The following is a 22,551-nucleotide window of genomic DNA, read 5'->3' on the forward strand; positions in this document are numbered from 1 at the left end:
CCCCCCCCCCCCCCCCCCCCCCCCCCCCCCCCCCCCCCCCAGCGCAGGCAGCAAACCTCCCCCCTCTCCTCTTTCCCCCCAGGCAAGCAACAGACCTCCCTCCTTCCCCGCCCAGGCAGGCAGCAAACCTCTCCCATTCCCTTCCTCCCAGGCAGCAAACCTCCCCCATTTCCCTTCTTCAACCCCCTCCCGCTTCACACTCACCCACCCTGCTTCATTTCCTTCTGCTGCAACCTCACTACTGCCTTTACTCCACCCACAAATCTCCCCTTTTCCCCTGCTTCCTCTACCCCCCGCCTTCACTGCAAATCTGTGGCAGCCCCTACTGCATCTTCCCTAGGCTGGAAACCTACCCCCTTCCCAGTTGCAAACCCGCCGCCCCCCAGCTCTCTCACTCTTTTCCAACCCCAAGCAGCAAACCTCCCACTGTTGGCATGGTTATCATCCTCCCCCTTCTCCCACTCCACCTGCTGCATTTCCCTCTCCTTGACTGCAAGCCCCTCAGGATCCCCCTTGGGTAGCCCCCCAGGCTCCCACTGCCTCCCCAGTGCTGTAACCCAGGCTCTTAACCATCCCCTTGGGCTGATAACTTCCTCCTCATCCCCAACTGCAAATCTGCTTCCCGGCTGCCTGGAGGGGTGGGGGAAGGGATGGGGTTGTCTGTCTTGGGAGCATCTGAGCTCAGCAACATTTGAATTGTGTGGGTGGGTGGGGAATAGATGGGAAGGTGCCAGCTAGGGTCTCCCTGCTGCATTATTTCAGAGGCATTGCAAAGTGCAAGGGCTTTGAGATGCGTGTATTATTTTAAGTAGAAAATTAGTTTTAACCATTTCTATTTCCAGAGCAGGGTTTCTGGCTGCTGAATGTGGGCTTCCTTCTTTGCAATCCGGCTTCTCTCAGTCCTTGTGCTTCCCAGGCTGGGGTTTGTTTTATTTTCCAGTCACAGGCCTGTCCTGATTTATAACTGGTCTGTTGCAGCTGAATAGATCCTTCAGCACAAATCAGTGGCAGATTGTGTGAGGTGCTAGAATTTCCTTCCCTTCCCCCCAAAGGGAATTTGACGTAATTGATTAGACCCAGATTTTTTTTTTCTTGGGCGATTTTGCTATTTTCTGGACCATCCAGTCTGTGCAGGTCACTTGCAGGGGTTATCTGGGTACATCTCACTTAATCAATTCCCTGCTATTGCAGGGGCCGCAGGCTTTATTGTACCTTGGTCCTTCCTATTCATAGCCTATAGCACATAATCATTTAGTCTCCTCTGGGCTGTAATACTTTGGTCTAATTTTTGTTGTTGGGCTTAGTGTGTCGGTGCTGGGGAGTATTGGTGGTCTGTGATATACAGGAAGTCAGACATGATCTAGTGGTTCCTTCTGGCCTTAAACTTTGAGGCCCTCAGCAATTTCCTAGGGTCTATGTGCTCTTTGCTGAGTTGTTTTAGCTTTCACACAGATAATGAAAGGGGCAGCGAATGTTCTCATTCACATATGTTAGTTGGCAAATGCACATGGATGGCTCTGTTTTCCTGCTGGATCTCTACTTATTCTACTTATTCTATTATTACATTGAGGGCATCTTTAAGAAGCCCTCAATGTAAAGGGTCCCAGTCAACTTGAAAATCACAATTTGGCCTGAAACTTGTTTATCTCCAATAGTTGCAATTAGTCTAAAATCACTAATACTGAAAGAAGTTAGTAAAGTGTCCCTCTCGCCTCCAGCTGGTTTGGTTTGGTGTCAAATGAACACTGGATGTATGGTCACTTTCACTCTTTACCATGTGTTAGTCAGGCCCTGATCCTGCAGTTGGATCCTTGCAGGTGATGACTTGAGCCCTTGCAGAGCACCAGACTCTCAAGGGTGCAATTGTTCAATCGCAGGATGGGATCCTTAATCATTTTGGCCCAGATCCCCAAAGATATTTAGGTAGACCCCTAAATATGATTTCAATGGGAAATAGGTGCCTAAATACCTTTTAAGGATCTGGACCTTTCTCCCTTGCTGAAAAATACCCTTATAAACATTAACAGTGGAGCAGAAAATCCCTTAATTCTCAGTACATGCTGTATTGGAATGAAACTTTTTTTGAAATTGCCTGATATAAAAGATAAATTAAAGTTGACTGTGTCCCTTTAAATGTCATTACCCATAGACGGAGTGAGTACTAGATACTGAAATAAAGTTGCAGCCTGCGATGAGAGGGAGAGAAATCTAAAGGACATATGGAATCTGAACTGCAGGGTTTTCAGTTTGTGCTGCTCTGATTTTTGGATGTTTAATCCTTCTCTCTTTGATATTTCTTTTTAATTTGGAAAATCAAAAGGGGCTTGAAAGGTGACTCAGCTGTCTGGTGTTCATCATGTCTAGTGGAAGGCAGGTTATTTTTACTCACATACTTCAGATCTCAAGTGTCACCCAGCAGCCTTCCCTGTGCTGGGATGTGTACTGATTAAAAGGGCCAAATCAGACTCTACAACAAAGATACTAAATATTATATGGTCATTGGGATGGAGTGAGGGGAAGAGAGACACAAAACCAACGTGTCTTAAAATTTACTGCTTGAGCTAGTACCTAACTAGCGTTGAACCTGTGGGACATTATTGCTTGTAAGAAGTTTCTGTTAAATGGGAAAACCTGGCAAATATCATTATAAATTAAATGGAAAATTCAAATACAACCTCATGTTGCACAGCAAAAATATTTAATTATCACCTACAGGGAGGATTTTCAAAGGTGCTGCACTCAGGTGTCTTCAGTGGGAATAGAGTTAGGCCCAGACTTTTGAAAATTTCACCTGATACCATTACAAGACTTCTTGTTTAAACAAGTTTGTAGGTATCCAGTGGGCCAAATTGTCTGCACGTGGGCAACCCCAGTGATTGCAGAATCAAGCCCAATATCTTTTGTCCAATGTTCCAAAAGTTCTAGAAACCTTTTCAAATCATACCAGTCCTCATACTTCTTTGGGTAGAAGATTTATTTCAGAATCCTATGCCTTACCCGTAAAATGACTAGCATGGTGCTAACTGGATTTAATTTCGAGACAACTAATGCAAGATACTATGAGAGGTAAAGCAACCCAATAGTCACTTACAAATTTTGAAAATGGCAAAACTTCATTCTCCCTGTTTCCTTTTTGAAATAGGAGTGTGGGCAGTAATTGTAGCTCAGTGTACAAACAGGTTATTGTCTTGGTTAATGGAAGACATTTGCCATGGTGTGCTTTGTGTTGGGTTAGTTTGCTAACTTGTTTTTGTGTGTGGGAATGTATAAACTCCAGACATCCAGCTTTTTGTTGGTGTATATCTAGCTTAGAAAGAAGAATGTAGGGTTGCTTCTGTAGTTTTAAAAAAAGATAAATATTAACAAAATATCCCTATCAGTTGTGTTACCTGCTGGCATTTTTGCTACTGGTTATATTTTCAACCCAGGCGACAATTATTTCCCCCTATAATTTTTAATCCCAGTTAATATTCCCACATGTCCTTGCATTTTTTTCTAACTCCATTTGCTTCATTTGTAACTGTTCAACAATTCACACACGTTCTATATGGAATCAGCTCTTGTAAGATTCCTTGTTCTGGCACTTTTCTTCAATACAAGATTTTATTCCCAGGGTTTGTCTCATTAACACCATAAAACCATCACTCATAAACTGCGCCCTGGATTTTTTTCTCTCCCAAGAAAGTAAATTTCCTGGGTATTTTGAGAGCTTGTCTTGCTGTCAATTTATTCATGATTTCTGTCACTGGGAATGAGAATGGTCTAATGGTTGAAGCTCAGGACTGGGAGACAGGAAGTACCAGCTCTGCCACAGACTTGCTGTGTGATATTGGGCAAGTTACGTAACTCTCTGACCCATCTGTAAAATTGAAATCATATTGCCCAACTTCACCAGGGGTAATTTGAGGATTAACCTGCTGAAGTCTGCAAAGCACCATGAACTCTAGAAGGTAGAAAGTATTATTGTTCTAGTGGACACAGGACACTGGTTAATTATTGGAAACAGCAGTAGGTTTTGCTAGCTGTCTCAAGAAATATGGAGCCTCATGATCTTTTCCAGTTTTTAGTCTGATTTTCTGTGGTGAAAATCTGAGCAAAGTTATTTTTAATTATTTTACAAAGAGTGCCGTTTCTTTAGTGATTTCAGAGGTGTGAGCATATGAAAGGAGACATTTAAGATATCTTCCCATGCACTATTAACCCTAATCAAATAATTTGTCATACGGGTGACGTTTTCAGAGGGGGTGATCAGATAGGCTTCAGTGGTTCTGTTAAACAGCTCTGGGGTCTGAAATCTACAGTCTTCTTCCTTAAAGTAGGATCACATTCCAACAAAACCTGCTACTTAGAATTGAAGAAACATTTCCCCGTTTTTGACAGCCATGGTGCCGTTCTGTAGGCATGTTAGCTGCAAAAGAAATTACTGGCTGCTCTAAAGATAACTGAATAGAAAATGACCCTTGTAATGTCTTATTTTTTAACTAATTTTTATCTGCTAACAAACTTCTGCTTTGCCTTGGCAAATCCACCTCTGATGCTTTGCCTTTCATTCATTTCACTGGAATTCTTAAGGAAAGGCAGACTGTCTACAAAATGCTAGTTGCCTAGTGTGAGTATGTGTGATTGTGTCTCCTTCTAGTGGCTGGCCCTGGCAAGTATAATAGCCTACTGCTTTTTCATAGCCCAAACAGTAGCAGCCTGTAGTTTTCACTCTCAAGGTCTGATGTTGAATTCACTGTAATGACTGTGGTCTCTGTATGCGTGCAGCTGTGGTGTGTTATGCTAGGTTTCCTACTTCCATCAATTTGTCAGTTGTGACTTCTCTTCCTTTGTTGGGAGCTGAACTTGATATTCCATTATTTAGGGGAGTAGGAAAAGCTATATTTAAATAATCTTTAATTCTCTGCAGCACATGTATTCAGCGAGGCACCAGACCCTGCCATAACAACAGATGCAAAACCTGCAGCCATATCTCCACTGCTATGATGATCAATATCCCCCACAATACACCTTTCAAGATCTATGGGTCCTTCACATGCTTATCACAACATGTAGTGTACCTCGTCCCATGCAGTAATTGCCCCAGTAATAACTATGTGGATGAGATGAGACAATCACTACACGTTCAAATGAACACTCATAAAAATGATAAAAGACAAAAACACCACATCACCCATGAGTGGACACTTTTCACACATAAGGGGGACATGTGGGGTCAAGTGACCCCCCCCCCCCCCCCCCTTCTGCTTGGCATGCTGGGGGGGGGGGGGAAGGCTCTTCTCCTGCTGTGCCTGCCCCCCCGGCATGTTCAGCCCCTGTCCCTGGCAGCTGGGAAGGGAGCAGACGGGGTGGGACCAGTCGCTTCTCATGCTGGCCGCTCTGGGTCCCTGCTCTGTGCAGTGTGGTGGCTGCCTGCAAGATTCCAAGTGGGGAGGCAGGGGCTTCCACTCCCCTCCCGGGCCCGGCTGCTGCAGACAGGGGCCGAGCGAGCTGGAGCCCCTTCTCCCCACGACACATTTCTGGCTCGCTCAGCCCCTGAGCCGAGCCAGGCCATGTCCCCAGCCGAGCTCTCTCCGGCAGCCACCTTCAGTTGCATGAGAAGCGGCTCTTTCTCTTTCCCCATCCGGACCTGGCTGCCAGGGGACAGGGGCTGAACATACCCAGGGGGCAGGTGGAGCAGGAGAAGGACAGAGTCCCCCCTCCCCACAGGTAACTGGTGGGGTGGGGCGAGCATGGCGGTCCCTGCGCTGTGTGCAGAGTGGGGGGTTGCTGGGGAAGGTTCTGGGAGCAGGTTCCCTGGCGTCTGCTCAGCCAGGGCTGGCCCCAGCTAGGCCCAGAGGCATGTGGTCCCTGATCCTGGCTCCCAGCGCCCCCAGGAGCTGGTGGGATTTTCTGCCCTGGCCCAGGGAAGTGGGGCTGGAAGTTCTTGCCAAAGGAGACACATGGGGTGGTCACATTCCTCCCCTTTACATTGTGCCCTCCCCCTCTCCCTCCCCCCACCTCCCGTATCAGGAGGCACACGTTGTCGATCACTCTGTATCTGATCTCTCGGTGCTCATCCTGAAAGGAAACCTGCACAACTCCTTCAAAAGGTATGCCTGGGAGCTTAAATTCATAATTTTGCTAGACACTAAAAATCATGGACTCAATAAAGACACTGGATTTATGTCTCCTGACAACAAGCCTTCTTTGCCCTATGGCTGCTGAAGTACTGCCCACTTAAACTTGAATGGTCTCTTGCAATGTGTGTTAACTCTTTATGCTTAACAATCTGTTTTACCTTGTGTTTAGTTGTAATACAGTAACTCCTCACTTAACGTTGTAGTTATGTTCTTGAAAAATGTGACTTTAAGCTAAACGATGTTAAGCGAATCCAATTTCCCCATAAGAATTAATGTAAATGAGGGGGTTAGGTTCCACTGAAATTTTTTTTCACCAGACAAATATATATATATATATATATATACACACACACACACACACAGAGTATAAGTTTTAAACAAACAATTTAATACTGGTACACAGTGATGATGATTGTGAAGCTTGGTTGAGGTGGAGGAGTCAGAGGGTGGGATATTTCCCTTACTGCTAAATGATGAACTAGCAATTGGCTGAGCCCTCCAGGGTTAACTCTCTCACTCTATGAGGCAGCAGGAATGGAGGGAGATATGCGCATTTCCCCTTTAAGTACACTGCCTTGTTAATTTGATCAGCTTGCTGAGACCTCAGCTGCTGCAAGCTCTCTCCTTCCTGAGCCCTGGTGTGTCCCCCCTGCTCTATGGAAGATGGGGTAAGCGGGGTGCAGGAGCAGGGGGGAGAGGGACACCCTGACATTAGCCCCCCTCTTCTTCCCACCCCCCCGCACAGCAAGTAGGAGACTTGGGGAGCAGCTCCAAGGCAGAGGGCAGGAGCAGCACATGGCAGTGGTGGGAGGGACAGCTGCAATTGCTAGCCTGCTGGGCAGCTGCAGCACAGGGAACTTAGGGGAGCAGGAGCTGATAGGGGGAGCTGATAGGGGGGCTGACGGTCCACCCTGGTTCCAAGCCCCCACCAGCTAGCTGCAACGGGCTGCTCTTCCTGCAAGCAGTAGACAAAGCAGGCGGCTGCCAAACGACGTTAGAAGGGAGCATTACACAACTTTAAACGAGCATGTTACCTAATTGATCAGCAACGTAACACGAAACAACGTTAACCAGGACGCTTTTAAGTGAGGAGTTACTGTACTCGGAGTACCTTTCCCAGACCTGAAGAAGAGCTCTGTGTAGGCTCAGAAGCTGGTTTCTTTCACCAACAAAAGTTGGTCCAATAAACATATTACATCACCCACTTTTTCTCTCTACATAAGTATTGTTATGATCTGGGAGCCTTGCTATGGGTTATGTTAAAACCTGGTTCAAGCTGATGTGTGAGTGAGTCCTCCATTTAAGATAGCTGTAAGAGACAGTTACGGGACCACACCTAAAACAAAACCCAAGCGCTTGTCTATACTTAAAAGGCTGCAGTGGCGCCACCGTTGTGCTTAGGTGAAGATGATACGTACACCGAGGGGAAGGCTTCTTGCATCAGGGTAGGTACTCCACCTTCCCGAGAGGCGGTACCTATGTTGATGGGAAAAGCCCTTCCATCGATATGGTGCTGTCTACACCAGGAGTTAGGTTGGTATAACTGTGTTGCTCAGGGGAATGGATTTTCCACACCCCTGAGCGACGTAGTTATACTGACATAAGTTGCTAGGGTAGACTAAGCCTAACAGAGTCTGCCCAGAAACTAGCGCTAGGCCCTGAAGGGGTGGAGGGTTCAACTGGCTATTGTGACCAGGTGGGACTGGGTGTAGATGTGTGAGAGAACACACAGAAAGAAACTGGGAAGAGATAAGACTGTCTGGGAGTAGGGAAAAAGCAAGAAAGCCAAGCAGTAGCCTCCGCCTGTGAGCACAATTGTGACCCTGGAAAAAGCTAGAGAGAGCCTTTGGTTCTGGTATTGGCTAAAAGGGCTTGGGGGCCTGTAAGCAAGAAACTTCTTTTTGTTCTTGGTTCCTTCTGCATTCAGAGGCACAGGATTTTGTGCATTCTTTGTAAACAAACAAGATTGCACCAAAGAAGTATCTGGCTGCCACCAATTTCTGTTCCCAACTGAATCACCCACAGAGCCCTGAATTTTGATTACCCATTCGAGTCAAAAAGGGCAACAGTGTTATTTATATAGAGCAGGGGTTCTCAAACTGGGGGTCATGCCCCCTCAGGGGGTTGCAAGGTGGTTACATGGGAGTTGTGAGCTGTCGGCTCTGTGGGGCTGACAGCCCCGAGCTCCCATTAAATTAAATTACCCCCCATTTTTAACTTGTAAGGGGGGTCAAACTAAGATGCTTGCTGTGTGAAAGGGGTCACCAGTACAAAAAGTGTGAAAACCACTGATATAGAGCTATAACTATGTCTTGTGCACTACATAAAAGACAGGATCCCTGCCCTGAAGAACTTGCAAACTTGGTTAGGCAAAATGTGACGCAGGGAGAGATGACATCCGAAAAAGGTCTGGAAATTGGAGTGTCAATGTGTGATGTTCAGATTTTGCATATCTTAGACATATCTGCTCTGAACATTAGATCTTGCATGTGAAATATTGCAACTGCAAAGCACGCTACCCGTCTGACATAGATTGTTAGTTTGGTCCTATAGCTCACTTCCACCGGTTGCAGAAAGGGGTTTGTTTTGGCAGCACAAAGCTCAGCCTCGTTGCAGCTGGAAAATCTTGCTGCTGATGACAGCTTCTAATGTAGATCTTGCTGACTTGGTTTTGTGAGCGGGGAGCTCAGTAATGGTTATATTAGGAGAATTCCCAAAGGGTTCGACTGCCGTATGCTTTGCTGTTTATCAGACAGTACAATGCAGGCTGAAGTCTTTTAGTGAGTGTGTAATTGGCATCAGTGATCCTGTTGCATGTAACTTTCTAGTAATAACTGTGTTCTAGTCACTGGCTCTCCCTTAGGTCAAAGTATCTCAACACAGATATGAAAACCATTGTCTCTTTTTAATGATAGGGGGCAGTAAAGCAGAGCAAAAGGTGACAAGAATTTAATAAATCTGGACATTGCTCCAGACAGATGATTTTGGCTGCGCTGCAAAGTGGCTTGTTTTTCCTGTGCTGGAATTACTGATGTGGTGCATTGCTTGGTTGCATGTGTCAGATTGCAAAGTATGAGCAGCGATCCTTGTTTAGATATGGCTGAAGGTCTTTAGTTAGGTGGTGGGGCACATCAGGGACCACATTTTTATTTCCATTGCGCTCTAGGAAGATATTGTAGCTTACACCTCTCTGATGGATGAGTGCTTTGCTGCCTAGCAGTGCACTTTGATACTAAAGCTAACCAGATTGTTACTGCTACACCAAGTCTCTAAAATAGCCAAGTATGAGTAGAATTTGCAGGGGTGACGCACGCAGCAGCTCCCATAAGAGAAACAGCCATGCTGCTTTGGCTATCCACCAGGCTGGGGTTTTTCTTACATAGCTACACAAGGATATTATAAACACAGGCAACGGTGTAAATCTGGGTATTACCAGCCATCAGCACCATTACTATTATTGATTGAACTGCACGTGAGCTTCATGTACCATGTGGTTATTCAAAGGCCTTCAAATGTCCTTTGGGCAGTGGTCCCCAAATTGTGGGGCGTGCCCCCCTAACCAGGGCTGGCGCTTTACATTACTGGGGCGGGTGGGGCGCAAGAGGAAAAGTTTGGGCACCATTGCCTTAGGAGGACTAATATCTGCTGGATCCCATGGCAGAATATAATTTCTGTTCCTGTGTCACAAGTCATGAGTGCTCCATGAGCCTCCTTTGTCTTGCCATCAGAACTACCCAATAACATAGAGGCCATGCTCCTGCTTGTGAACATGCCTAAACAGATTGCTTCAGAATAGTGAGTTCTCTAGTTCCATGAGAGGAACTGCTTTGACTTACAGAAGCGCGCAATCTTTAGAATGGTGGTTAGGTTTCATTTTAGTGTCTCTGTGTAGATGCCCTCTATCAAATGGAACATAGGAATTTCCATGCTGGATCTGACCAACAGTCCACCTAGCCCAGTATCATGTCTCCAATGGTGGCCAGTACCAGGTACATCAGAGGTGGTGCAAGAAACCCTCAACATGCAGTTATGGGGTAATCTGTCCCAAGGGAAAGTTTCTTCCTAACCCATAATACTAAAAGTTGATTTAAGCTGGAAACATGAGGGTTTATACCCTTTCCAAACCTCTTGTTTATATTAGTAATATGTACCATTGTAACTGGATATTCTATCAATAGAAATGTCTGATCCTTTGTTGAATCCTGCTAAGATCTTCGTCTCAAAGATCTTTTGTGGCAATGAGTTCCCCAGGCTAACTGTATTGTGAGTGGGAATGTATTTCCTTTTAACAGCTTACAATTTGCCACCTTTCAACAGAGTTGAATGTCATCTTGCTCCTGTGTTAAGAGACCTGATGAATAGAAGTTCCTGATCTCCCTTCTCTCCATTTGTTATTTTGTATACACTGATCACAAGACATAATAAAATAAAATAGTGACTCTGTTTAAAAAAAAGCAGGTGGGAAGTTCTAGTTTGGACTAGTCCAGTTGCTAGCAGCCTTGCTCTTATTCTCCTCCTGTCTTTCATCTTCCCCTTCCCCACTCATTTGTTCTTGTGTCCCTCTTGTCCTGCCTTTTATTTTTATATCTCTTTTTTTCTGCCCCCCTCCCCCCCCGTAGTTTGCTTGTCTTCTCCCCACTCTGCATTTCCATATGTTTTTCCTTTCATCCCTCATTTGTGTGTGGTGTTCTTTACTACTTCATTTGTTTGTGTCTGCATCTTGATTAATCAAGTTGCAGACTTGTGTCTGTGTTCTTGCCCAATTGCACTTTGACTAGATTCCAGCACCCAGTGCACAGTTTAAATACTGGTAAATTAATGCAAGTTACTGTATCTGGTATACTTGGTGGCTGGGATGTGTGGTTTTTTTAATTGTGCCAGGGCAATCTTCATGTGCCGTTGTATTCATTCACTTTGACACGATTTGCTTTTATTGTTCCACTGTCAGTAGCAATGGAGAATGTGAGACACCTGCTTTCTTTTTGTTCCCCATTGTAAGCTATTACGTATTGTTCAGACGATTATTAAATGCTGAAGCTTCTGCTATCTTTTGACCTTTTAAACATTTATGAAATAAGAAGGCTATCACTTCATTAAGCTACTGTCAGGTTCCTACATTCTGGATATTATAGAAATTCTCTTTTAACCCTTCCAAATACAGTAAAGATTGATTTATAGCTGTACTCTTTTACAGCAGGAGATTTTTGGTTGGCCACAACCAGACTTGTGATGGTGATCACAGATGATCTATCTCTCTCAGGAGGACCCTAAAATGTTTCACTGGCTCATCATTTCTGTAGGGATAAATCTTAGTTTCATTGAAGACTATGGCAAAACTCCCATCGATTCCATTGACTTTAGGATTTGTGTCTTAATGCAAGAAATCTCAATTAGAGATTAGTTGTTGGTGGATAATCCCCTGCTAACTACTATTATCTCGTAACATCTGAGGTAATTATTGAGGATTGTGAGATTTAATGTATCCTTTTTCCTCTTTCCTGTGGTACATACTGGTATGTTTTACTATGTGACTGTTCACCATGTTAGCGGCTCTGTAACAGCCACATGTCCTTATACATTGTTATCCTAGTCATGTCAGGAAATGAAAATGTTAAACCGTAGATTTCCCTAGGGGACTGGATGGCTCAGGCATTGGTAATAGGATACAGGTCACCGGTTCAAATCCAAATCAGGTTGGTAGGGACTGAACGCCATTAGCATCTGATAGCTGTTGGTGTCCTGTGTGCTTGAAGTGAGATGGTGAACTCATGCTGGTTCCTTGTGGTTTGGTGTTTGTGTTCCCCAGCCCTCCCATCACCAGCATTCTTGCTCCATCTCCCTCCTCTCTCCCCAAAGTTTGAAGGGAGGTGGACCCTATCATGCTTTAACTTTATACCTCCATGGAGTCCCTTCCGTGAAAGCCTTTTCCAGCCTTTATTTTAACACAAAGTACTGTCTAAATGATGATATAAGATAATCTTTCTAGACTGTCTGCTTTTTGGAGCAGGGACCGTGCCTTCCTCTGTGTTTGGAAAGCACTCAGCACACTGTGGTCACTCCTGCAATGTAAATGATGAAGAATTGTAAGCAGGGTTGCAAGGAAAACTTGCATTTACTCCCACTTCGTGGGTGCATGTTGTTACAAAGCCTTCCCTGAATCTTTAAGGGAAGATTCTGCTTGTTTGCCAGGATTGAATGGGTGAGAAGTCTCTTACTAGAAGATCCTTCTAGGTCAGGATCAAGGCCCACTGTCAGAGCAGTGGGTAGAAGCTTCCACCTTAACACTGTCTTAGGACTTTGAAAAAGTAAAAGAAAACACTGTCTCTAGATGCTCCATCCCAGAGTTTACACTGATCCAAGTGCATGTTGGGACAGGACTTTGGTTGCTTAGTTCAGGCTGAGTGGATACTACAATAGCGTGGGCATGATCAATAAAACTCCTCTTTATGCACCTCACTACTGAACCTTTGTGGTTTTGGTTGTAGAAAGCTCCCAGTCCCTGGGAACAGTATATTGTTCTTGTTTGCAGATAAATAGTGTGCCTGAGTCTCTGGCACCTTTCACCAAAAGAAAAATGCACTCACATTTGAAAAAAAAAATCAGTGAAAAAGATTTTCCACCATAGCCACTTAAAAGTCTAGGATGAATGTTGCCTCCTTCCAGGCCATATGGTATTCCCTATAGGTGAAATTCAGCAGCACAAGGCCAAGGGCCCCAGTTAGGCCCTCGGAATAGGGCTTGAATGTAGGCCCTCAGAATAGAGCTTGAATGGGTGTTAAGTGGAGCAAGGGCCTGGCTCTCTGCATACGGGTGAATTTCATATATCAGAGAGCTGTAGTCCTTACCATTAACGCTGTTTTACCATGACTGTGTTAGACTTTTGAACACAATGTTTTCTTCTGTCCAGGTTGTGTGAGAGAACATAGAGAAATAACTCTCCTGTTAGTAACCACCAGCTAACTTACGCAGCTTCCACATTTAGCATATGTCCTGAAAATGTCAAATAGTTGCCATAGCCTTCTTACCAAAAGAGCTGAGTGCTCTCATGGAGTCGCTCCGGGAAAAAAGAGAACGAAGTGTCTCAGAGAAAACAGAATTGTAAACAAAGTTCCCGAAACACCTATCCATTGACAATGGGATATATTTTTATTTAGGCTGAGCATCCACAGGCTTCCTTTAACTGGGATGCAGTCTTGACTTTTTGTGAGAATGCTTAGCTGTGGAGATAATAAAGGATGTAAAAGAAAAGGGACAAGGAATGACTGCATATGTCAGGTGGCTTCCATGTTTCATATGCTAAAGATCTATGTGTGTATTTGTCTGCAAAACTCTATGCTAGAGGTCAAACAAGACTATCATAATGGTCCCTTCTGACCTTAAACTGTGTGAATCTATGAAAACATATATTGGGGATGATTTTAAAATAAATTATTATTACTACTTTATGTCAATGATGTCCTGGGTGGTTCATAATGGTAGATGCAGCCCTTGCTTCAAAGGTCTTGATCGTTTAAAGTTCAGGGGGGTTGATGTTAAATAGAATCAGGGCCGTCCTTAGGCATACATAGGACACCCGAAAATTTGGGGCACCACTGGAACCATAGGTGCTGACCTCTCATCTTGCCGGGGGGTGCTCGACCCCCCTGCTTCTGCTCCAGGCCCCGCGCCCACTCCACCCCTTCCCCAAGCCCCTGCCCCAGCCCTGCCTCTTCCCACTCCTGCTCCACCCCCGCCCCTCCTCTTCTCCACCTCCTCCCCCGAGCGCGCCCTGTCCCTACTCCTTCTCCTCCCTCCCAGAGCTTGAACGCCCCTAATCAGCTGTTCGCAGTGCTCCGAAAGTGCTGGGAGGGAGGGGGAGGAGCTGGTAAGCGCAGGGCTGCCGGTGTGCGAGGGGGGTGTGGGGGGGAGCTTGGTGCTGGTGGGTGCTCCACACCCACTAAATTTTCCCCGGAGCACCCATCCCCAGAGTCTGCACCTATAACCGGGACAGCAGGTAAGAGCGGGTCAGCTTCTGCACACCCAGGGCACTCTGCAGTCGCCTTACTAGGCAGAAGGCAGGGGCCGTATTCACAGAGCCGAATGTGGCGGCGTAGGGGCACCAGTTTAATAATACTGCATAGGGCCCCATAAATCCTAAGGACGGCCATGAATAGAATGCATAAATAATTTTTTCCCCCCAAGTGGATCATGAATAAAATAGAGATGAGTTAGCTGAATAGTTTAAAGACATGACTTCTGGCTGTAGCACACCCATCATTGTAGTTTCTAGGCACCGGAGTTCTGAATGGTTGGGTGGGCTGATCTGGGTTTGAAAGACCTAGACAACCCTATCTCTAACTCCACACACTTTCTGATGGATCCCAGCAGGGTCAATTCAGCCTTGTGAGACAGAACTGTGCAGGAGAAGTGCAAACCATGTAGTTTGCTATTGCGGATCTTTCAGGTGAACCTAAAAAACCGAAGGTGCGTCTGTTTTGGTTCATGCTAAAGAAACCACATTACTTTCCATAAAAGGAAAGTGTTTGCCCAAGAGTCTTGAGATAAAATGTCATTCTCTCTTCTCTCCTCCCTCCGCTTGCTCATCTCCACCATTGCTACTGTGTAGTGTTCTATTCAGCAGTTTTCTGACTCCTGCTCTCCATCACAGAAGCAGCAGCATTTCACTGGTACTGTATGTGTATAAGATCCAATCCTGCAGCCCTTTCCAATGCCTGCAATTCCTGCATAAGTAGCCATATTGACAAAAATGGGAACATATGTGTAAATAAGGACTACTTGTATGAAAGAGAGTTGCATGATCAAGCCATGACACGCTTTGGGACCTTGTAAAGAGAGATTTGGGATAAGTGGTGGAGCAGTGTATAGCTACCTTTGAGGGGAAGATATGAAGTATCTGACTTTCAGCAAACAGCTAGGATTGTGCTCTGTGTATGCATCTGTAATATTAAAATCTGTTTTAGTCCAACTTCATCTTGCATACGTAAAGTTCACAGCAGTAACCGTGGGATGTTCATCACAGATCAGCGTCTACAACAAAGCCACTGAGATGACAATATGAAATTATAAACTACCCTGGCTGTCTGTGCCCACCTCCTCTCTCTAATTTAGCAAGTGTGCAGTTTGGGCATGACTCTGTATTTTCTTTTCATACATACAAACTCCCATGTAGAAGACACATGCCACCCCCCAACAGAAACACTGGCTCAGTGGATACATGGTCTGTATTAGTGAGCATCTATGGTGATCTGCATGGTGCAATACCAGCAACAGCAAGTGTATAAATGATACTTGGTTACCTGAGGGAATGCTCCCTGGAGAGGAAGAGTGAACTTGTGCTTCACTGGACTGGGACTTGTGAGACCTGGTCCAATTCCTGACTCTGCTACAGATTCATAAGGTGACTTTAGGCAAGTTACTTAAGCTAAATCTGCATAAGTTCCCCATGTGTAACATAAAAATACAGATACCTTCTTGCTCCCACCATCTGTCCAACTTGTCTATTCAGACAGCATGTTCTTTGGAGCAGGTACTGTCTCTTATGTGTTTAAGTGCCTAGCAAAAGGGATCTTGGTTGAAGCTTCTAGACACTGTTGGGATACTGCTGCTTCTGAAGTCTAAACTGTGGATAGTGCTTGTCATGTCCAGGTTAGTCTTTTAACCAAGCTTTTTATGAGCGTTAGGCTGATGGATTTCCTTTTAGAAAATCAGGAATTGGGGGCAGTCCCAAAAAAGTGGGGGAAGGGAGTCACGATTTACCGTAAGGATGCAGGGATCCTCACAGGAAGGCAAAAACAGGGTGAAATCCTGGCCCCATGGAAACGAATGGAAGTTCTGCCATTGACTTCACCAGGATTTCACTGACAGTGTCTGGGAGGAGGGGGCCATGCGCAGAAAACAGTATTAATGCAAAATTGAGCTTGGTTGACAAACACTAGTTGCTTAAATTGTGTTATAGACGAGACATCAAAATGTTTTTTTCCTCCTTAAGGGGTTCCTGTACTGAGGAAATGGTTGAGGGATAGTGTTGAGATTGTCTCCATTAGATTATTGTTCTCCAACTTCGGAGAGCTTGACTAATAAACATGGTTTGAATTTTGTATTTTTAGCCTAGAAGTTTGCACGTTTGAGGTGAACTGGATTAATAGGCCCAATGCTTGGGGAGGAATTTAGTCAGGCACTAAATAATACAGGCAGGTTTAGCACTATGAGCCATTCAGAGTGTTCTTTCAGCACCTCAGGTGACTTTGGATAAAACAATGACTCCGAACTTGGGAGAGTACATTTAGTCCTGTTTCCTGTCCATAGTTTTGATGTCTGGGTTTTTCACATACAAGAAATACAAAAACACACCTATTCCTGTAGCAATTCGTGATCAAGAATGATGTGTATGTTCCTTATGTGTAACATTTTGAAGCCATTGGTGACTCTTGTTGCTCGATACACTAGCACAGAGGTCGGCAACGTTTGGCACGCGGCTCGCCAGGGCCAGTTTATTTACCTGCTGACGCGGCAGGTTCGGCCTATCGCGGACCCCACTGGCCGCGGTTCGCCGTCCCGGGCCAATGGGGGCGGCGGGAAGTGGCGCGGGCGAGCGATGTGTCTGACGCCTACTAACCAGGTGACCAGACCTATTAGCAGCCCAGTTTGAATGATTTGGGAGGGAGCTGGTGGCAGTGGGATTCTGGGGCAATTCCCTGGTCAGTGAGCCAGCCTCAACACCCAGCTACTGGGAAAGAGAAAAGTACTGGGTTGCTTTACCTGGACCTTACTGGGGATTTCAGTCTTTCTAATCAATCTAAAGGGGGTGTAACTCATGATTCTCCTCTGCTATACTTGTTTTAAGTTTCCTTACTCTATGATTAGGGCCAATGCCTTCCTCTGTTCATAGATGTCTCAAACAGAAGCAGAGCAAAAGCGAGATGATTCTTAACACTTTCACTTTGCCCAGTGGGTTCTAGACAGGAGCTGTGAAACAGACCAGAATTTCGTGAGTAACTCTGTACAGCTTGGGAAAGCAATGATCAAGAGAAGAGGCACTGAAGCAGTCAGCCAGTTTTCACCCTTAGGAGGACAGCTCTACACCAGTTCCCATTCAGAAGGTATCTTTGTAACCATAGGGCTAGGGATGTTATCTTATTTAAAATGAAAGCTTAGATTCTACTGGTATTGATGGCTTAGCAGCCTCCCCCTTCCCCCAAAGTGCTCACATTCGCCAAGGAATACCTTCCTCTTGCAAAGGATGAATAGTCAAATGGATTTTTCAAGGCCTGCTACTAGACATCAGGTCTTGACACACTTAGGCTATATGTCTACACTACCACTTATGTCGGTATAACTTAGGTCACTTAGGGGTGTGAATAAGCCACCCCCCCGGGCGACAGTAGTTATACCAACCTAACTGTCGGTGTGGACAGCGCTATATCGGGGGGAGAGCTTCTCCTGCCGACATGGCTGCCATTGCTTGTTGGGGGTGGATTAATTAAGTCAATGGGAGAGCTCTCTCCCGTCGGCTTAGAGTGGCTCCATTAGAGAGCTTATAGCTGCACCGGTGCAGTTGCGTTGCTGTAAACTCTTTAGTGGTGCCATAACCTTGTTAACCTTCAGTGTTACAGTCACTGTGATCCAATCAGCTGCTGGTATACATTGTCACATGGTGTGGAAGATTCTTAAAAGGAAGACAATTCTCTGTGCTCTATAACCTGATATGTAAGCGTATGATGTGCTAATGTGATAAGGGGAGGGTGCAAAAGGTTGTGGTTCGTAACTGTCTCTGCTTGCTGGTGTCTCTCTGTCCCATTCAGTTCCTTCTATACTGTAACTGTTTTCTATGCTTACTTTCAGGATTCAGAAGGAGGTCTCTATGTGTGCATGAACACGTTTCTGGGATTTGGAAGGGAACACGTTGAAAGGCACTATCGAAAAACAGGACAGTGTGTATATATGCATCTGAAACGACATGTGATAGAGGTGAGATTTCTAGCTTCCAGACCCGCTATTCGGATGGTTCTTATACCTCCGATGCAAGTTCAGATAAAGTATCTGGGAGATGGGCCAAACCTGAAATGTCAAATCTGACTCCCTTTGAATTTTGGGCTGGGTAGAGGTCAGATTCAGATCCTTGGGTTCAAACTCAACTGTGCAGTTTTTATTCAAACCACCAGGGGCCAGATTTTTAAAGGTACTTAGTTACCTAAAGATGCACATTGGTGTGTATGGTGATTTCCCGCCCTCCCCGCCCCCCAAGCACCTAGGTGTTTAATTCCCATTGATTTTACTGGGCATCTATGCTCATCTTTAGGTGCCTAAGTAGCTTTAAAAATCTGGACCAGGAGGCCTGTACACTGGTTCTGGTTCAGATATATTTGGAATCTTCTGAGAACAAGGGTTTTCATGAGAGTTTGGCTCAAGCTGGCAGAAATTTACTCAGAAGAGTGAACCTTAGTCCTCATTTGGGCTGTAATCCAAACTGTAGCCTGAAATGGACCCTAGATCCAAACACTGCTTCCCAGATCAATCTCTTATAATACAGACAAGCTTCCTATTAGTTATACTTCCCTACTGTTACTGGATTACTATTGATATCAAATGTTAAGGTCAACTGTGTGTTTGCGCATGTGCATGTATTTGTTTGGTGTTTGTATTCTAATACAATGGGTTGTTAATGAACTCTGACCCAAACAGAGCGGAAGGGACTTGGTGTGGTTTGGTTTGATGTGCCACTCAGTTTACTTTCCAATGTAGCTTTGAATCTTTGGGCCAATTACTGGGACTGAGATAGTTACCTAGGGTGGGACAAAGAGTGCTTCCTGTTGCTCCACAGCAGTGATCTCTTTGGCTGATCAAGGATCTCCCTTGAACTTGGAAAAATGTCCTGTCCATTCTTACTTTATCAGAAGAGTGGTGGCTGCAAGTTGGGGTGAGTGGGTGTATGCTAAAAATTAGGGAAATCCTTTGTCCCTGGGCAGTTGGGAAATAGCTGCATTTCCATCACACTGTTACTGTAAACTTGTGGTAGACTGGGCAGGTTCTAGCAAATGTTCTTTTGGTGAGTGGATTTAGTGCTTGTGAAAGGTAATTGCACTGACTAGAGCCAGGTGGGCAGATGTCCTATTCAGGCTTACACATGAGTTTCACCCCTAGCCTCCAATGTCCTTGTTATTCTAGTTGTGAGAGAGTCTGCTTGGGTACATCTACACTACCCGCCGGATCGGGGATCGATTTATCGCGTGTAGTGTAGACGCGATAAATCGATCCCCGATCGCTCTCCCGTCGACTGGTGAACTCCATCTCGGCGAGAGGCGGAAGCAAAGTTGACGGGGGAGCAGCGGCTGTCGATCCCGCGCCGCGAGGACACAAAGTAAGTGATTCTAAGTCGATCTAAGATACGTCGACTTCAGCTACACTATTCTCATAGCTGAAGTTGCATATCTTAGATCGATCCCCCCGCAGTGTAGACCAGGCCCTAGTCTTGCCAAAGTATATGGGAGGTTTTTGTATAAAGCCAAATTGGGGTTAAAATGGGATCTCCAAAATCCCTTTGCTTGTTGTGTTGACAAGGATTTGAACCAAGATCTCTAGAGATGAAAAGCAAGTACACTGATGTTCACCTCTGTGTCAAAGTAAACATAAGCAGCTAGATCACTGCAAAGACACTCTTCCTCTACTGAGGAATCTTGAGGCTTCTTTGCGGGTTGCAGCTGTACCATCTTGCGTAGGACATTGGGAGAACTCAGCTGCTAGGTTCAGCAAGATTGGGGTAGTACTTGGCTAGTGGATGATACAGTGGTAATTGATTAGGCAGTAATTAGGTTACACCTGGAGCCTGTTGTGTAATATTAATGGCTGCAGGGTTCCACCCCAGAGGTTGCTGAATGTCCATAATTTCTAGAGTTTGTAACCCACATTGGGATCCTTCTGGATGAGAGGGGACATATAAACTCAAAATACGATAGTATTACTATTTCTCTGAGAAACAAGGGATGTCTAGCACAGTGCCCCTATGTTAATTTTCTGTGTGTATGTGCATGTGTTTGGATATGTCTCCAAAGGTTTAGATACAGTGGGGCGAAAATGAAAACTGCTTCTCTGCTTCACTTTTGCTGGACAACATCATAAATTTATATATGTCTTCATGTTACCGTACTAGATGTTCGGCCTTAAGACATTAACATTAATTAAATGAGTTAATTGGAACTATAAAAATATAATTGAATGGGCTCTACTGATCCACACAAGTTTGCAGACGTGTTGTCTCAAAGTCTGAAATGACCCCACATTTTGTCTATTCTCAGGAAGACCAATGTCCATGTTTTCTGATGAATGCTTGTACCTTAGTGCAGATGGGCAGGCATTGGTGTGTTGCCCCTGGAAAGAGTAGTTCAGCTCATTCGGGTACTCAGAGATATCAGCAAGGTTGGCTAAGCCTGCCGCCCATACTGAATGATTGAAGGTATCAGTAAGGAGAAACTTGCGATCCTTTGTGAGGACCTGTACTTCTGCTCTTAAAGCAGCTTGCTGGGATATTGCTACCCTGTGGGAGCCACCTCCCTCCTGTGGAGTTGCTAGTGATGGAGCCCCATCAACAATGCCAAATGTTGAGAATCCGTCAGACTGCCTCTAATGAGGTTCACCTGCTTGACAGCTTCATGACGGACCCAGCGCAGGTTCTCGGATGCTTACTAAGCACTAGGGCTGTATGAGACAGAGAAGCCCTGCGGCACTGGGTGCAGTGACTTTGGATGGATGTGACCAGGTTGCTATTCTTGTCTCTCATTGCCTTGGGATCATCCCTACAGAATGTGGAAGTCTTTGTCGCTTCCTGAAGTGTCTGGGATAAGTATCAGCTGTGTGTCCTGGCACAGCTTTACAAAAGAGCAAGGGGCAGGTCCTCCGCTTGTGTAAATTGTCATAGTTCCATTGATTTCAGTGGCGCTATGGCAGCTTATACTCGGGACGGATCTGTTCCCAAGTCATCTTCCATAGAATCAATGGGAAACATATGTCACTGGCACTGCAAGCTGTGTAGCACCCCCACGGTAGCAATGTCAGTCGACTCATCAAATTGAATTTTTGCATAGTCATTTTTTTCTGAGATTTAAAAACCAGGTACTCTTCTGCAGTCTCAATGGCTGTGTTGCCAGTACTGTGCACAGCAGGGATATAACACAGGCAGTGTTCAGTTGGGTGCTCTCTCTGCCTTAGGCCCCGTAACTTTTGAAACCATTGCGCTGCATTGGGAAGGGTAACATTTGCTACATGGCAGGTGCGCAGATAGCGATGGGCCCTCTTGTGAGAACATAGGTAACATGGTGGTTCATTACACAGATCTGCGATTTATACAGCTGCCAAATTAGGTTCCTGACAGTCCAAGTAACATGGAGAGACCGACATAGCACTCCTATTACTATTTATACCTGCTCCTGTATTTTTTACTTCATACATCCGATGAAGTAGGCTGTCGCCCACGAAAGCTTATGCCCAAATAAATTTGTTAGTCTCTAAGGTGCCACAAGGACTCCTCATTTTTTTTCCTTGACACTGACTCTGCCTTTTATTGGAGGATCTTAAAATGCTTTACAAATATTAATTAATGCTTGTAATAGCCTGTGAGGGAGGAACGTTATCCCCTCCGGCTTACAGATAGGGAAAGCAAGGCACAAACTGCCTGGACCTGCTTTTTCAGAAGTGCTGAGCATCCAGCACTTCAGTTGAAGCCAGTGGGAGCGGCAGGTGTTTGGCACCTCTGAAAATCAGTCTGAGATATTTAAAGGTAGGCAGCCAAAAATGGAGGCACCCAAAGTGCGTGGTCACTCTGGAAAATGTTGGTCTTAATGTCTTGCTCCAGGTCACACATGGAGTGGTGGGAATTCAATCCCAGCTTTCCAGTGTGGCAATTGAACCACTGAGATAATGTGGGGTGTGTGGGGTGAGGGGGGGCAACCATCTGTTTTGTATATTGATGCTGTTGCTGCTTTTTATAGTAGATCCGGGATTTTTTTTAAGAGTGAGAAAAGATGCTACATAATTCTGTTTGTCATTTACATTTCGTTGAGAAAATGAGCTCGTTTTTAACACTAGTGGCCATTCCCCCTGCCTACAGGGTGAAGAAATAAAAAATCAGTATGATAAATCTGAACAGTAGGTTTTGTTGTTTTGATAAGTGTAGCCGAGAAACATTAGTTGGTGTCTGTTCTTTCTGATAACCGAAAACTTTTCTATGGGGTGTGAAAGCTTGTTGATGATTCTAGCCAATCTCTTTGGCCGAAGCTTTATTTACATGGCAGAAAGAATCACCAAAAATATGTGAACTCTTCACCGCTCTGTCAGCAGAGACAAATACATGAACCCTTCCTAGGTTGACAGATTCTGGGCCTGTCTCTTTCCACCTGTTGTATCCTAATTTTACTATTTAAAAAAATAATAATAAAAA

The 22,551-nt window shown here is 45.1% G+C and overlaps 1 protein-coding gene across 1 annotated transcript in view; it reads left to right on the top strand.

The window, feature by feature from the left end:
* Nucleotides 1–22,551, top strand: part of USP13 (ubiquitin specific peptidase 13) — a 78,131-nt gene that overhangs the window by 751 nt on the left and 54,829 nt on the right. Inside the window, exon 2 of the mRNA XM_024204005.2 lies at nucleotides 17,964–18,089. Coding sequence (XP_024059773.1) covers nucleotides 17,964–18,089 — 126 coding nt within the window. The remainder of the gene's footprint in view (nucleotides 1–17,963; nucleotides 18,090–22,551) is intronic.

This window comes from Terrapene carolina, unplaced genomic scaffold, assembly GCF_002925995.2.
Source record: "Terrapene carolina triunguis isolate 2854851 unplaced genomic scaffold, T_m_triunguis-2.0 Scaffold88, whole genome shotgun sequence".
Lineage (NCBI taxonomy): Eukaryota > Metazoa > Chordata > Testudines > Emydidae > Terrapene > Terrapene triunguis.